This window comes from Calypte anna, chromosome Z (genome assembly GCF_003957555.1).
Source record: "Calypte anna isolate BGI_N300 chromosome Z, bCalAnn1_v1.p, whole genome shotgun sequence".
In the NCBI taxonomy this organism is placed as follows: domain Eukaryota; kingdom Metazoa; phylum Chordata; class Aves; order Apodiformes; family Trochilidae; genus Calypte; species Calypte anna.
In genome coordinates, this window is record NC_044274.1 from 30,253,612 (window position 1) to 30,268,525 (window position 14,914).

The 14,914-nt window shown below is 41.3% G+C and overlaps 1 protein-coding gene across 1 annotated transcript in view; it reads left to right on the forward strand.

Moving 5' to 3' along the window:
• Positions 1 to 5,644, forward strand: part of ROR2 (receptor tyrosine kinase like orphan receptor 2) — a 159,555-nt gene extending 153,911 nt beyond the window's left edge. The window contains exons 8-9 of the mRNA XM_030467332.1: positions 468 to 670; positions 3,845 to 5,644. Coding sequence (XP_030323192.1) covers positions 468 to 670; positions 3,845 to 5,287 — 1,646 coding nt within the window. The 3' untranslated portion in view covers positions 5,288 to 5,644. The remainder of the gene's footprint in view (positions 1 to 467; positions 671 to 3,844) is intronic.
• The last annotated feature ends 9,270 nt before the right edge of the window (positions 5,645 to 14,914 follow it).

Here is a 14,914-nt window from a genome sequence, read left to right on the forward strand (position 1 = left end):
AGTTGGGCAAGGAGGCCAGATTGCTATGTTGTCCTGCAGTTTATCACATGCACTGCTTTTAATACTGTGATGAAGACTACTTACCTGTTTTTTAAACCCTGAACAAGACAATGCAATAATACTCTGGTCTATGTTCTGCAGTTTCCACAACTAGAAACCTCAAAACTAAAGTGAAATAAGCCACTGTTACTTTAAACACATTAGAAGTGGGGGTCCTAGTTTATCTTTATATTGTTAGTTGCTATGTCTATTCAAATTTCTTTGAAAAATTTAATGGAAAATTCTAAATTCTGGACAGAAGAGAGAGAGGGTAACTGTAACTTCTGTTTTCAAGCTATAGGAGTTTACTTTTTCTTTAAAATAAATATAGTATTAATAATAATCCCATACTATTTTCATTATTTTTTTTACTAATGAATGCATGAAAAATATTTATTGTAAACAATGACTGATTCTGTGCCTGACAGGTCCACGTGACAACAGTAAAATGGGAATCCTCTACATCCTGGTTCCCAGCATAGCCATACCTTTGGTTATTGCCTGCCTTTTCTTTCTGGTCTGTATGTGCAGAAACAAGCAGAAAGCATCTGCTGCTACACCACAGCGCCGCCAGCTAACATCATCTCCTAGCCAGGACATGGAAATGCCACTTATTAATCAACACAAACAGGTATTTTTTCCAGAATCTTCTTAGGCCACATGCTTCCAAAATGTTGTCATTGTCAGTGTAATAAGTTGTCAGTGTTCAAATTGAGCCATGTTGTAAGGGACCTAATTTTCATACTCTGCTGGCCATCTGCTTCAGTGAAAACCAGTTCTTGCACTGTTTTTTTGTACTGCTAATTGTATCTAGAAATCCTGGTCTCAGACAATTGTTTTCAGGGCAAAGAATTTTATGACATTTGCCCTCCATAGGGCAAATCATAGAATGGTTTGTGTTAGAAGGGACCTTAAAGATCATCTAGTTCCAACCCCCCTGTCATAGTCAGAGATGCTTCACACTAGACCAGGTGCTCAAAGCCCCATTAAACCTGACCATGAACACTTCCAGGGAGGAGGCATCCACAACTCCTCTGGGAAACCTGTGCCAGTGCCTCATCACTCACTACAGAATTTCTTCTGAATGATTAATCTAAATCTACACTCCTCCAGTTTAAAACTAACTTGTGCTGTCATGGCATACCCTTATCAAAAGTTTCTCCACAGCTTTCTTAAAGGCCCCCTTCAGGTCTGGAAGGCCACTATAAGGTCTCCCTGGAGCTGTCTCTTCTTTAGGCTAACTCCAACTCTCTCAGACTTACTTCTGGACTTGCTCCAATAGCTTCATGTCCTTTCTGTATTATAGGCACCAGAACTGGACACAGGACTCTGGGTGGCGTTTCAAAAGAAGGGGGTAGATAGGGAAAGGCACCTCCCCTGGCCTGCTGGCCACACTTAAGATACATCCCAATGTTGGCTTTCTGGGCTGCAAGTACACATTGCTGTCTCAGTCAAAACCCCAAGTTCTTTCCCTCAGAGCTGTTCTCAGTCTATTTTCTGCCCAATCTGTAGTGGTACTTGAGGTGGCCCCAACCCAGGTGCAGGACCTTGTACTTGACCTTATTGAACTTCTTGATCGGCATGGGCCAGGCACTGAAGTCAGCCTGACAGGCCTGGAGTTCCCTGGGTCCTCCTTTCGTCCCTTTTTGTGGATTGGTGTGACAATCCACAACTTCCAGTCATGTGGGACCTCCCCAGTGAGCCAGGACTGTTGGTAAGTGATGGTGAGCATCCTGGCAAGCTCTTCCACCAGCTCCCTCATCACACTGGGGTGGATCCCAGCTGGTCCCATAGACTTGTGAGGATCCAAGTGGCTCAGCACGTCACAAACTATTCCCTCCAGGATTACAGGGAAGCTACTCAGCTTCTTGTTTCTCTCTCCAAGCCCCATAAGCAGCTCTCCTCAGGACAAGCTGTCTCACTGTTGAAAGCTGACATAAAGAAAGGGCTATATACCACAGCCTTTTCCTCATCTTTGGTAACTGTGTTGCCCCCCATGTGCAACAAAGAATGGAGGTTTTCCCTGCCCCTCCTTCTGATCTTGATGTATCTGTAGAAGGACTTTTTGTTGTCCTTAACAGAAGTGGCAAGACTAAGTTCAAATTGTGCCTTTGTCTCTCTAATTTTCTTTCTACATGACCTAACTGTATTCCTAAACTCTCCCTGAGTAGCCAGACCTTTTTTCCATAGCTTGGAACCTCTCTTTTTTAACCCTTATTTCCTCCAAAATCTCCCTGTGCAGCCAGACCGATTGTCTCTCCCTCCGCCTTGCCTTTTGGCACGCAGGGACAGACTGCTCCTGTGCATTCAAGACTTGCTCCTTGAAGTACGCCCGCTTCATATCTGGATAATACACATTTGATTGAGGAGAGGGTAATGTGAGATGTACAGTATTTGGCAGTCTTTCACTGACATCCTTGATTTGAGCCCCTGGTGAGCAGCAGACCTGTATAGATAGTGAGTCAGTCGGCCATTTGTCTGTACCTGTCAATGCCCTTTTTGCTTGTTATTTCAGTGACTGGAAATGTTATTTCTGATTAACTTATCAGCATAGAGCTCATCTTCACTGCTAGTAATGACACAGACAGTTTGTTTGTTTAAAGGAGGATGCATGGTGGGGTTTGTTGTCTCATCCAATGGCTCAATCCACTGGTATACTGAACCATCACCAAGTGGGGACCTGAGCCAGTGGCCAACATGTTTCTAAGGCTGTGTATCACAGTGAGCAGTGAAACAGAAATGGCTTTGAAATTCTGTCTACAGATTTCAGCTCATGCATACTATTTTCTGGGTCAAGTAACTGATCTCCATGATAAAATCCTGTTCAGTGCTAACATTGAAGTTTTAGCCACAGCATTTACAAGATATAAGATTTAAAATGAACAACTGTCAACATCTGTTAAGGAAACCGTGAGATATTACCAATTGTAACAAATTGCATTGATTTTGTGTGATAAGTGGGAGGCTTAATTGCTGAGTCGGTGTGGTGGTGGAAACTGATCCAGTACAGTCTGTTGGCTGCTAAAATTAGAGCTTTTTCTCTTATTATTAGAGCTTATTCTGGCTCACTCAGGAACTCTCTTAGCCCCTGCTTGTCAGGATGGACCTATTATATCACCATCACAAACTCTCTTGTTTTCTCTGCCAGCTGCAGGAGGGAAGCTCTTGGGATTTCTTAGTTTTGTCTTTTTCATCTTTCCCTTCATGTACCAGAGAGAAATTCCTTCTTCCTTCTGCTCCTCTTCTACTCACGTCTTCATCAGAGCTTACATGATGTTTCTCAGCGGAACTGTGTACTGATATGCATGGGAGGGGCCTGTTAGAACAAAAAGAGAGAGGTTTTGTCCCTCCTTCTGCTAGCGGGTGTGTTTCAGTTCATCCTGAGTCTTCAAGCTCTTCAGCCAGTTACCTACAGCTTTTCTGACACCTTTAGCAGGAATCTCTGGGCAGATCTGTAGGACAAGTGCAGCTGCCATTATTAGACATTATCATCTGCCAGATGTACTCTGAACCCAATTATTCATTTAGCTTGCAGGAAATGTGGTTGCTCCTTTGTAAAAATAATTATACTCATCATCCTCCAGCGCAATTCAATTTACATTTCACATAGTAGTATAGCTCATTTCAAGGTTAACTGTAAAATCAATATACTGATGTGAATATACAAAGATCTGAAAAGTCTTTTTGGCCCAATTTATTTTCCATTTGGAGCATATAACCACTATGAACCTTTCTTTAGTAGGAGATTCCATTGTTTAGAAAACATTGTGATTTCTACTGACTTACTTTCTTTACTTCATTTCAGGCTAAACTTAAAGAAATCAATCTCTCCACTGTGCGGTTTATGGAGGAACTAGGAGAGGAGAGATTTGGGAAAGTCTACAAAGGTCATCTTTTTGGTACAGCACCAGGTGAACAGACACAAGCTGTTGCTATCAAGACACTAAAAGACAAAGCAGAACTATCTCTTCGGGAAGAATTCAAGCATGAGGCAATGATGAGATCACGATTACAGCACCCAAATATTGTTTGTTTGCTGGGGATTGTGACGAAGGAGCAACCGATAAGCATGATTTTTAGTTATTGTTCCCACAGTGACCTCCATGAGTTCTTGGTGATGAGATCTCCCCACTCAGATGTTGGCAGCACTGACGATGACAAAACAGTAAAATCCACCCTGGAACCAGCAGACTTTTTCCACATTATGACTCAAATAGCTTCAGGAATGGAATATCTTTCAAGCCACCATGTTGTCCACAAGGACTTGGCCACTAGAAATATACTGGTGTTTGATAAACTGAATGTGAAAATATCTGATTTAGGCCTTTTCAGGGAAGTTTATGCTGCAGATTACTACAAACTGATGGGAAATTCCCTCCTTCCTATTCGGTGGATGTCCCCTGAAGCTATTATGTATGGAAAGTTTTCTATTGATTCTGATATATGGTCATACGGAGTTGTGCTGTGGGAAGTTTTCAGCTATGGCTTGCAACCTTACTGTGGTTATTCTAACCAGGATGTTATCGAAATGATTAGGAGTCGACAGGTTTTGCCATGTCCTGATGACTGCCCAACATGGATATATACTTTGATGTTGGAGTGTTGGAATGAATTTCCCAACAGAAGACCAAGATTTAAAGATATACACAACAGACTAAGAACATGGGGAAACCTTTCTAATTACAACAGCTCAGCACAAACCTCTGGGGCAAGCAACACCACTCAAACAAGTTCTCTCAGCACAAGCCCTGTTAGCAATGTCAGCAATGCTAGGTACATTGGACCAAAGCAGAAAACACCAGCTTTCCCACAGCCACAGTTCATACAAATGAAAGGGCAGATTAGACCAATGGTCCCACCTCCTCAGCTTTACATTCCAGTCAATGGTTACCAGCCAATGCCTGCCTATGGTGCTTACTTGCCAAATTTTTACCCTGTCCAAATTCCAATGCAAATGGCTCCTCAACAAATGCCTCCCCAGATCATTCCCAAACCAGGCTCCCACCACAGTGGGAGTGGATCTACCAGCACGGGCTATGTAACAACAGCACCTTCCAACACATCAGTGGCTGACAGGGCTGCTCTGCTCTCAGAGGGCACGGATGACACACACAATGGAATGGAAGAAATTGTGCAGAATCCCGTCCAGGAGGAGGAGGAAGAAGCAGGCTCTGTGCCTGAAACAGAGTTGCTTGGTGATAATGACACACTTCAGATGGATGAAGCAGAAATTCAATCAGAAGCCTAAGGAATCTGGCCTCATTACGAAGAATTTCACATCACTACCATGCATGGAGACTGTAGTTCCTTAAGCTTAATAGCAGTGTTTTTAATCTTAGTAAAAGAAACAAAACAAAAAAACCTACATCCACATGAAGTGCAGCAGAAATCATATACTGGGTTTATTGACCATTTCCACCATCAGATTTTGCACATGATGGTATAGAATTGCTACATTTAATCTTTTTTACTGTCCTACAGTTATTGAGGGAAGCTGCTTTCCAGTTATGTACTGTTGCTGTGCAACATGTTGCTGAGTAGCATTGCACATCATGTATATCATGATATGTGAGTGTAATGTTAGGGAATTATGCTTAAACGAATAACGCAAAAAGGAATCCATATATGGTTGCACAATTGCTCTGAGCATAAAAAAGTGCCCTGGATGTGATGGACAGATTAGTTTATAGTATTTATCTCTTTGGTAGAATGGCCATGAGATTGTTGTTAGTTTTTTGAGTCTGAAAAAAGAACAATTTGAGAATCCTGGTCTGTTTTTTTATCTTATGACAACCAGAAAAGAAGGGAAACCGAAGATAAAATTGGCTGTGCTGCATCAGACCATGGGTCAGCTCAGCCCAGTATCCTGTCTTGAAAGGCCATCAATAATGTCTGCCCAGGGAAGATTGCAAGGTTGATTTACCTTGTGGAAAATCTCCAGGGTATTTTCCCAGCCTCCAGCGATTTGTGGCATAGGGACTTCCCAAACCAGAAGTGGACTTTTTATTTTTTTCTATTCAATCAACCTTGATGGAATTTTCTGCTATGAATTTATCCAAATTATTTTCAATCCACATAAGCCTATAGCATCCACAACATCCTGTGGAATAACATGAGAGGAGAGAGATTGGCTTTCTTTCATCATTCCCAAAGAATAACTGACAGAAGCTTCCAAAGGAGATCGTCTGACTGCATTTGTGGATGGAAGTATCCCTTCTTTGCTGTATATTTTCAGCAGCAAGCAGCCTTAATACACTGTTGACCAAAAATGGGGATATTGTAGGGGATATTGTAGGTGTGCACTAACTTAAGAATCCAACTTTAATTGCGTATTGGTTATCAAGTATAGAAAAGGGCTCCATATATATGTTCCTACATTGTAAAGGTGTTGGGTTTGTGCGGGGTTATAGACTTACTTGATTTTCCACAATTACTGCTGGATTGCATGTGAAACGGTGTTTTTTCCTGCCTTTTTACTGAAAATGAATCTCTGAACTTCAGAAGACCAAAATGAGCTATACTGTACAAAGTGCTTGTTTTGAGATTCTATTTGCAGGATGAATCATGTACAGACCTTTAATTGTAATTTATGTTTTACTATATTTTATATACTTTTTTCATTGAAATATTTGGATTTTTGACTTAATGACTTAATAACTTAACCATTTACAATATTCACACGTGGTGCGGCTTTACTATATTGCTTTTTCATTTTGTTAAATATACAGACAGGTCCATACATTTCATGACCCTTTCTGTAATGCAAGCAATAGAAATTCTCATTTTAGCATTGTGGCCAGCACACACTATAGCTGTAAGTTGTACATCCAACATGGAGTATTCAATAAAGTGGTGCAAAAAAGTATGTTTAAATATGTTATCTTTATAGCTCCTACAGCTGCTGTATTGTTTGGTACTTTGTGGAAACAGAAATGGTCACAGTCCCTTAGATTACAGGTTTACTACAACTTTCTATTTTCTTACATTGGGATTCACTTGTAAGTCATTTATCATTGTGATCTACACCTTGTGTTCATTGTATGGCAGAATTACTTGTTTCCAGTATTACACCTGACTTTGGAAATGCACTGGTAGGAATAAAATATGAAAGCTTTATTACTTGTGTTCATATAATGCAGCTCTTGTTGCTATTACTAAATAAAGGATAAAAGAAAAAAAAAACATGGTTTACTTAATTTGTTCTTTTTTTCTGGTAGGAATTTCCTATTCTCAGATTAATGAACTTTATTAATTGACTACATTGTCTTCCTTTGCTAACTTACTGCCTGAAAATGGAGAGTAAGAAGTTCATTCTACACAACAGATATGTCAGTGAGAGCAGAGATACAATAACCAAACAAGTGGCAGTCAATGGAAGCTTCCATGCAGCACCATCGGAAGTTCAGCCATTTCTGACTGTCAAAGAGCATCACAACTTTGGATGCTTTGGTACAATTTGGAAAACTCCTAATTCCCTTATTTAGGCCTCATAAATTCAAGCCCATAAATCACTACAGACAGAAAATATAGGATAGGCTTGTATACTGATTTTCCTATCCCCATTGCAGTGTGGATGTGTTCTTAAAGTGACAGTGGAGGAGTGATACCCAACTCTCTGGGCCAGCCTTGGTGACACACGCAGTACTGTGGCAGGGTTTTCTCCCTGCTGTTGATGGGTATGCACTTCCCTCAGCTGCCATGATTTGAGCCATGATGGCATTCAGACACCTTGTCTGCAGCTCAGGTGAGCACCTGTCCACAGGTTACCAACACTTTAAGGTTTACTGTAAATCACATGGATTGTCAGTAACTTGTTGCAGTAAGATACTTTCCTTTGTTGTCTGCTGCTATGTCCCAGCCAGAGTCAGAATCTGTCTTTCCTTCTCACTATTTGGAAGCAAGACCAAGAAGAAGAGTGGGGAAGGGATGCGGCAGTAAGTGGATGGAGCAAGGTGAGAATAGGGGAGGGAATCACTGTAACAGTACCTTAAAGTTTTATTAGAGAAATCAGAGAATTTGAATGTTTTTCCCACTTTTTTATGGAGTTAATTAGATGTTGGTTTTTGAAAAAAAGAGGTATAATGCTTTCTGGCAGAGAGCTCAGAGACATCTGTTGAGTTGGAGCACTCTCAAAACATATTAGATGTTTACCAAAGCAAAAGTAAGGATAAAACATCCAGCTACAAGCACTGTTGGTTTTATCTTCAATTAAAACCAGACTTTACTTTTTTTAAGTCATGGTTTGGCCCTGCCTACACAGTAATTGTTTCTAGGAGAGCAAACTCTACCATGAACTGCAAAAAAAAGCATTTCAGCTATCCAATTTTATAAAGAAAAAAATCCACCACCAGGCAACCTGTGTATACCTATAGGTATACCTATGTGTAAAATGCCTTTTTTGGAAGAAAAAATATCCTGGAATATGAAGCAATAGCTCTGTGTTCAGGGTCAAATGTGTGTGTCTGTACATGTGCATACTGATGTACATGCACACATACACATCATACACATCCCCACACAACACCAAGCAGCAAGAGGCAGCACACATTCAAATAGTGACAAATCCATTTGGGGGTGTTTTTCCCTTTGTGCTCTCTGTGTTGTGCAGGTGCCCCAGATGTGTGTGAGTTGTTCTGCAACTTTGAATCCAAAGTCGGTTCCTCTGAGTACAAAGTGAAGTCCTTCCATGGCACTGCTTACAGTCAGTCACAGTGCTTGACGCTGTGCCAGGAGAATTCTCATGGGGCAAGCTTGGCACAAGAAACCCTCCAACAGCACCCATGGGTGCTGCTCCCATGTAGGACTTCTAGAAGGGGTTGTCACCATCACAGTTATGCTTCTTGCTCTTGCTCTGGCACCTGTGTTGAGGGGCTCAGAGCTTTCCATGACTCAGGCTGCATCCAGTTGTTTTAAATGAAATAACATGGCTCTAAACCTCAGCTGAATACTGCAAGATTGCACAAGCAGAGGGAAAGAATATAACTGAGGTCATGGCTGTAGCTAGAAATAGTATGGGGTTCACAGGGTTGTAAATCTCCAGAAGAGTCAGAATTTGAAATAATACTGAGGAAAGAGAATCTGATGTAGCTACTTCTCATTTCTATTGATCTGAAGGAAGAATTTTATCTGAATTACACTATACCTGATGGTTTAACTGTCCTTTTTAAGACATGTATCTAAAACTGAAAATAACCCATCTGTTCAGTATGTTCTTTGGTAGGTTAAAAGTGGTGAAATTAGAGGGAAAAAAATTAGATTAAAATTACTGCATTCATTTAATTGGATGTCTGCTTCCATACACCAAGCAATAAATAATAATGGAGATTTACTGAAAATAATTTTTTTCTTTTTTCTTGCCACATATTTTATATTTGTTTTTATTTGAAGAAGGAACAACCCTCCACATATATGTCTTGCAAGTTTATTTTCAAACTACAGAAGTAGTGGCTAGATATGTTACGAGCTGTTGTAATTTTTGTTCAAAACCATTAGTTCTAACAATCTTATTAAGAAATTCAACTGTAAATCTTAGCCTACTTGAGAGATAACTGTTGGATACATACCACCACTAACAAATGAAAGGAATTTTAGAACTAGGAAAGACATCGTAGTTAATGATGGGGATGGTAGGAAGCAAGATAGGTGGCAAACTGAAGAAGTAATTGACCACACAGGGCCTGTGTCAAAGCCATTTTAAAACAAACATTTCAAGTGTATAGCATTAATTTATTTTAGCTGTATTATGATTTCATCTGAGGTGGATTAGTCCCATATGTAGTCTGAGGTTTTACAGCTATGGTAAAGATCTTTGCCTTGCTCTGCTGTTAATCCTACAAATAAGTTTTCCCATAACTTGATGTGATTTGCCACTTAATCACCTTCATACCAGATTTAAAGAAAATATGTATCAGAGATGTTACTTGCAATGTTGGGAAAAACATCTTGTAAAAGAGCTAATAGCCATGTATTTTTCATACCAAGGATTGGATGTTGTGTTCCCACTTTCTTGTTTCCACACCAAATCACAGATTCATTTAATACAGTCATGGAACGTCTAGAGTTGGAAGTGACTTTGAAGATCATCTAATTCCAGCCCCCTTGCATGGGCAGGCAGGGACACCTCCCAATAGATCAAGTTGCTCTGAGCCCCAGCCAACCTGGCCTTGAGCACTCCTAGGTATGGAGCTTCCACAACTTCCCTGGACAGCCTGTTACAGTGAATTCATATCTCCTCTGTATATCTTTCTGTTCCCAGCTCACAGAGGTGATCATTTTTGTACAAATTACCAAGGAAGTGTTTCAGATTATATACTGTCAACACTAAGAGAGGTAGGAATAATTAATTTGTGTCTTTATGACTATTGGCTTACTCTGTTCCTTGTTTCTTTAATATATTACTTGTCTTTTTCCTCCTCTACTTAAAATAGTGTTCTATAAAGCCAAATTTAAAGAGACAGTTTCATATCTACATATAGATAAATTTACAAACTGACTCAGTCTTGATACATCAAACAGCATGCAGTGGTAGAGTGTCAGGATTTTATCACTCACTAGCTTGCAAAACCAAACATTCCCAAATGAAAGGTGTATGGAAGCCAGGTCTGTTTTTCAGCACAAGTTCACTGCTGACTTGGCTGTGGCCTGCACTTTTGCATCCTATAAAATGTAACTACTGGCTTTTCATCAACATTTTGCAATGCCTTTCTTTTTAATTAGCTAATATTTTGTAATTTCTTTATTCATTCTGTATTCAGGTATCTGATAGAAACAGTTCAACTCTTAATAGTCCTCTGCTGTTGGTGTCTTTTAAGGCTCCTTCTTCCCTTCCCTTCCCTTCCCTTCCCTTCCCTTCCCTTCCCTTCCCTTCCCTTCCCTTCCCTTCCCTTCCCTTCCCTTCCCTTCCCTTCCCTTCCCTTCCCTTCCCTTCCCTTCCCTTCCCTTCCCTTCCCTTCCCTTCCCTTCCCTTCCCTTCCCTTCCCTTCCCTTCCCTTCCCTTCCCTTCCCTTCCCTTCCCTTCCCTTCCCTTCCCACCTTTCCCTTAACAGCAGTGTGACATTATAACACCTTAAAGTGTTCTCAGCATACTAAAATGTATTCACAGAACATACTGTAATTTCTTGTAATTGTTTTGTTTCCTAGCCTATGCCCTTGGGAAAAATATTTGCCAAAACAACATGCATGAAAATATCTCTTTTTTTATTTTGTGCCTTTGCTTGGAAATCAGCATACGTATTTGCAATAATCTCCCTTAATAAGTGGGAGTTAATACACCAATTTTGTTCATGCATTTTTAAGTATGCCAACGTAAGCATACTTTTTGGAGGAAGGGGACTGGAGTGCTGCAATCTTGCCACTTTGGGAAGTGGATTTTGGGTCCACCTCCAGCCTTTCGACAGCCTTTCAGGCAGGGTTTTTAGTGCTTTTCACTGTTTCTTTCTGACCCCTGAAAATCGGGAGATTTGCCATACTGAGAGGAGATGAAGCTTATGGAGTCCCAGAAAGCAGTCTGTGCACATCCAGTGCATGTTTTAAATTAATTTATTTTTTATATAATCAATTTGAATGTTTTTATGTGGGCTTAATACGCCATATTTATTATAGTATTCCTTAATTGAGCAATTTGGTACCAATGTAACTTCCACATTTATCCAGTTTGTTTGCTTTCACTTGCAGTTTTTCAAGACGTTGTTATAAATGCATGTCATTGTGTACATACTTTCACCTAGCATTTCTCCCTGAGTGATTTTTTCTGTGAATTCTACATTGCATGTCAACTAATTCTTCAAGTTTTTCACTGAAATTTCACTAAAGCCAGAATAATTTAAAATTTTACCTGAAAGTGCATTGTGCATGCTTTACATCCTTCTTTATTTAGATACCTGCTGTACACATATGCATGTCCATACCTTTTTACTCTCACAGATGTTGTGCAGACTGTTGAACAAATACATCATTGCAAATCTGCATGGTATTTCCCAGTGTTTTGGAGACTATATTAAACAGACTGAACCTCCTTCAGACATTTACTAATTCGTTTTGTTTGGAAAAGGCCTTTTAAGATCATTTGAGTACAACAGTAACCTAACTCTAACAACTATAACTATTAGTTCTACCAAGTCCAGTGCTTAAATCATGTTCCTGAATATCACATCAACACATATTTTAAACACCTCCAGAGATGGAGATCAGCCACCTCCCTGGGCAGCCTATTTCTGTGTTTAATTACCCTTTCTATGAAGATATTTCTTTTAGTATCTCATATAAACTTTGTCTGGTGCAATTTGAGTCCTCTTCCTCTTGTGCTGTTGCTTGTTGCTTTGGAGATCAATCCCCACACTGACTACAGAATCCTTTCAGGTTGTTGTAAAGGGCAATAAGGTCTCCCCTCAGCCTCCTCTTCTCCAGACTGAACAACCCCAGTTCTCTCAGGTGCTCCTTATAAGATTTGTGCTCCAGGCTCCACACCCGCTTTGTTGCCCTTCTCTGGACTTGTTCCAGCAACTTTGTCTCTGCCATAGTGAAGGACTCAAAGCCAAACAGTATTTGAGGTGCAGCCTCACCAGTGGCAAGTATGAGGGGATAATCACTTCCCCAGTCCTGCTGGTCGAACTGTTTCTAATGCAGCCCAGGGTGCTGTTGACCTTCTTGGCCACCTGGCCACACTGTTGATTCATATTCAGCCAGCTGCTGATCAGCAAACTTTTTCCTTTGGGCAGCTTTCCAGTTGCATGGGGTTGTTCTGGCCCAAATGCAGGACCTGACACTTGGCCTCATTAAATGTCATACAATTGGCCTTGACCCATTGATCCAGCCCATCCAGATCCCTCTGTAGCACCTTTGTATCCTCAGCCAGATCAACACTCTCCACTCAGCTTGATGTAACTTACTGAGAGTGCACTCAATCCCCATATCCAAATCATTGGTAAACATATTAAACAGAATTAACCCCAACACTGTGTCCTGGGGAACACTACGTGTGTGACTGGCTGCCAGCTGGATTTAACTCCATTCACCACATTAACTCCATTAACTCTTTGGACCTGGCCATCCAGCCATTTTTTTTACCCATCATAGTGTACACTAGTCTAGGATCCAAAAGCTCCAAGACAATTCTGTGGAAAACAGTGCCAAGGGCTTTGTTATGGTCCAGGTCAATGACATCCACAGACTCTCCCTCATACACCAAGTGGGTCCTCTTGTCATAGAAGGAGATCAGGTTTGTTAAGCAGGACCTGCCTTTCATAAACCCATGCTGACTGGACTTGATCACCTGGTTGTCCTGCATATGTTGCTTAATAGAACAAGGGATAGATGTGCTCCTTAGACCTCCTCCTTTTGTTGTTTCTATATTTATAGAAGCATTTCTTATTAGATCTAACATCTGCAGCCAGATTAATTTTAAACTAGGCCTTGGCCCTTTTGATTTTGTCCCTGCATAATCTCAAATCTTTTTCATCCTCCTAAGTAGTTTGCCCCTTCTTTGAAAGGCCAAAAATTCTCCTTTTTTTCCCCAAGTTGCAGCCAGATGTCTCTATTCATCCAGGAAAGTGTTATTCCCCATCAGCTCATCATTCAGTATAGGGGGACAGCCTGCTCCTACACCTTTAAGACTTCCTTCTTGAAGAAGGTCTGGGGTTCCTGGACTCCTTTGCCCTTCAGGACTGCCTACCAAGGGACTGTGTAGACCTGTCTCCAAAACTGCTGGAAGCCCAAGGTGGCAGTTCTTCTGACCCTTCTCCTTACTTCTGCAGAACTTTATCATTTCATAGTCACTTTGCCCAAGATGACCTCCAACAGTCACATTCTCCACAAACCCATCTCTGTTAAAAAATAGCAGATTCAGCAGGGTACCTTTCCTAGTTGGCTCCCTTACCAGATGTGTCATGAAGCTACCTGCCACACATTTGAGGAAGCTCCAGGACTGTTCCCTCTCTGCTGTATTAAGTTTCCAGCAGACCTCTGGGAAGTTGAATTCCCCAAAGAGGACAAAGGCAAGTGATCCAGGCACTTCTCTCAGATGCCTATAGAATATTTTGTCTGTCTCTTCATCCTTGTTGGGTGGTCTATAATAGACTCCCACCAAGATGTTTGTTTTGTTGTCCTCCTCCCTGGTTCTTACCCATAAACATTCAACACCATTGTTGCCATCATTAACTTCCAGGAATCCATGGCCCTCCCTAACACAGAACACAAACCCACCCACGTCTCCTTCCTTGCCTATCATAGAATCATAAAATCACAGAATTTTCAGGGTTGGCAGGGTCGTTTAAGATCACTTAGTTCCAACCCCCCTGCCATGGGCAGGGACATCTCCCACCAGATCAGGTTGCTCAGAGCCCTGTCCAGCCCTGGCCTTAAAAAATTCCAGGGATGGGTTTTCCACCACCTCTCTGGGCAACCTCTTCCAGTGTCTCACCACCCTCATGGTGAAGAACTTCTTCCTAACTCTCAATCTAAATTTACCCTCCTCTAATTTGAGTCCATTCCCCCTAGTCCTATGACTACCTGGCATCCTAAGAAATCCCTGATGGACTTTCCTGTAGGCCCTCTTCAGATACTGGAAGGCTATAGTAAGGCCTTCTCAGAGCCTTCTCCTCCATTCTGAATAACCCCAACTCTATCCGGCTGTCTTCATAGGGAAGGTGCTCCATCCCTCTGATCTGATCATCCTCATGCCCTTCCCTGAACACACTCCAGCACGTCCATGTCTCTCTTGTAATAGGGACTCCAGAACTAGATGCAGTACTCCAGATGGGGTCTCACAAGAGCACAGTAGAGGGGCAGAATCACCTCTCTCGACCTGCTGGCCATGTTTCTCTTGATGCAGCCAAGGATCTGGTTGTTTTTTCTGGGCTGCAAGTGTACACTGATGGCT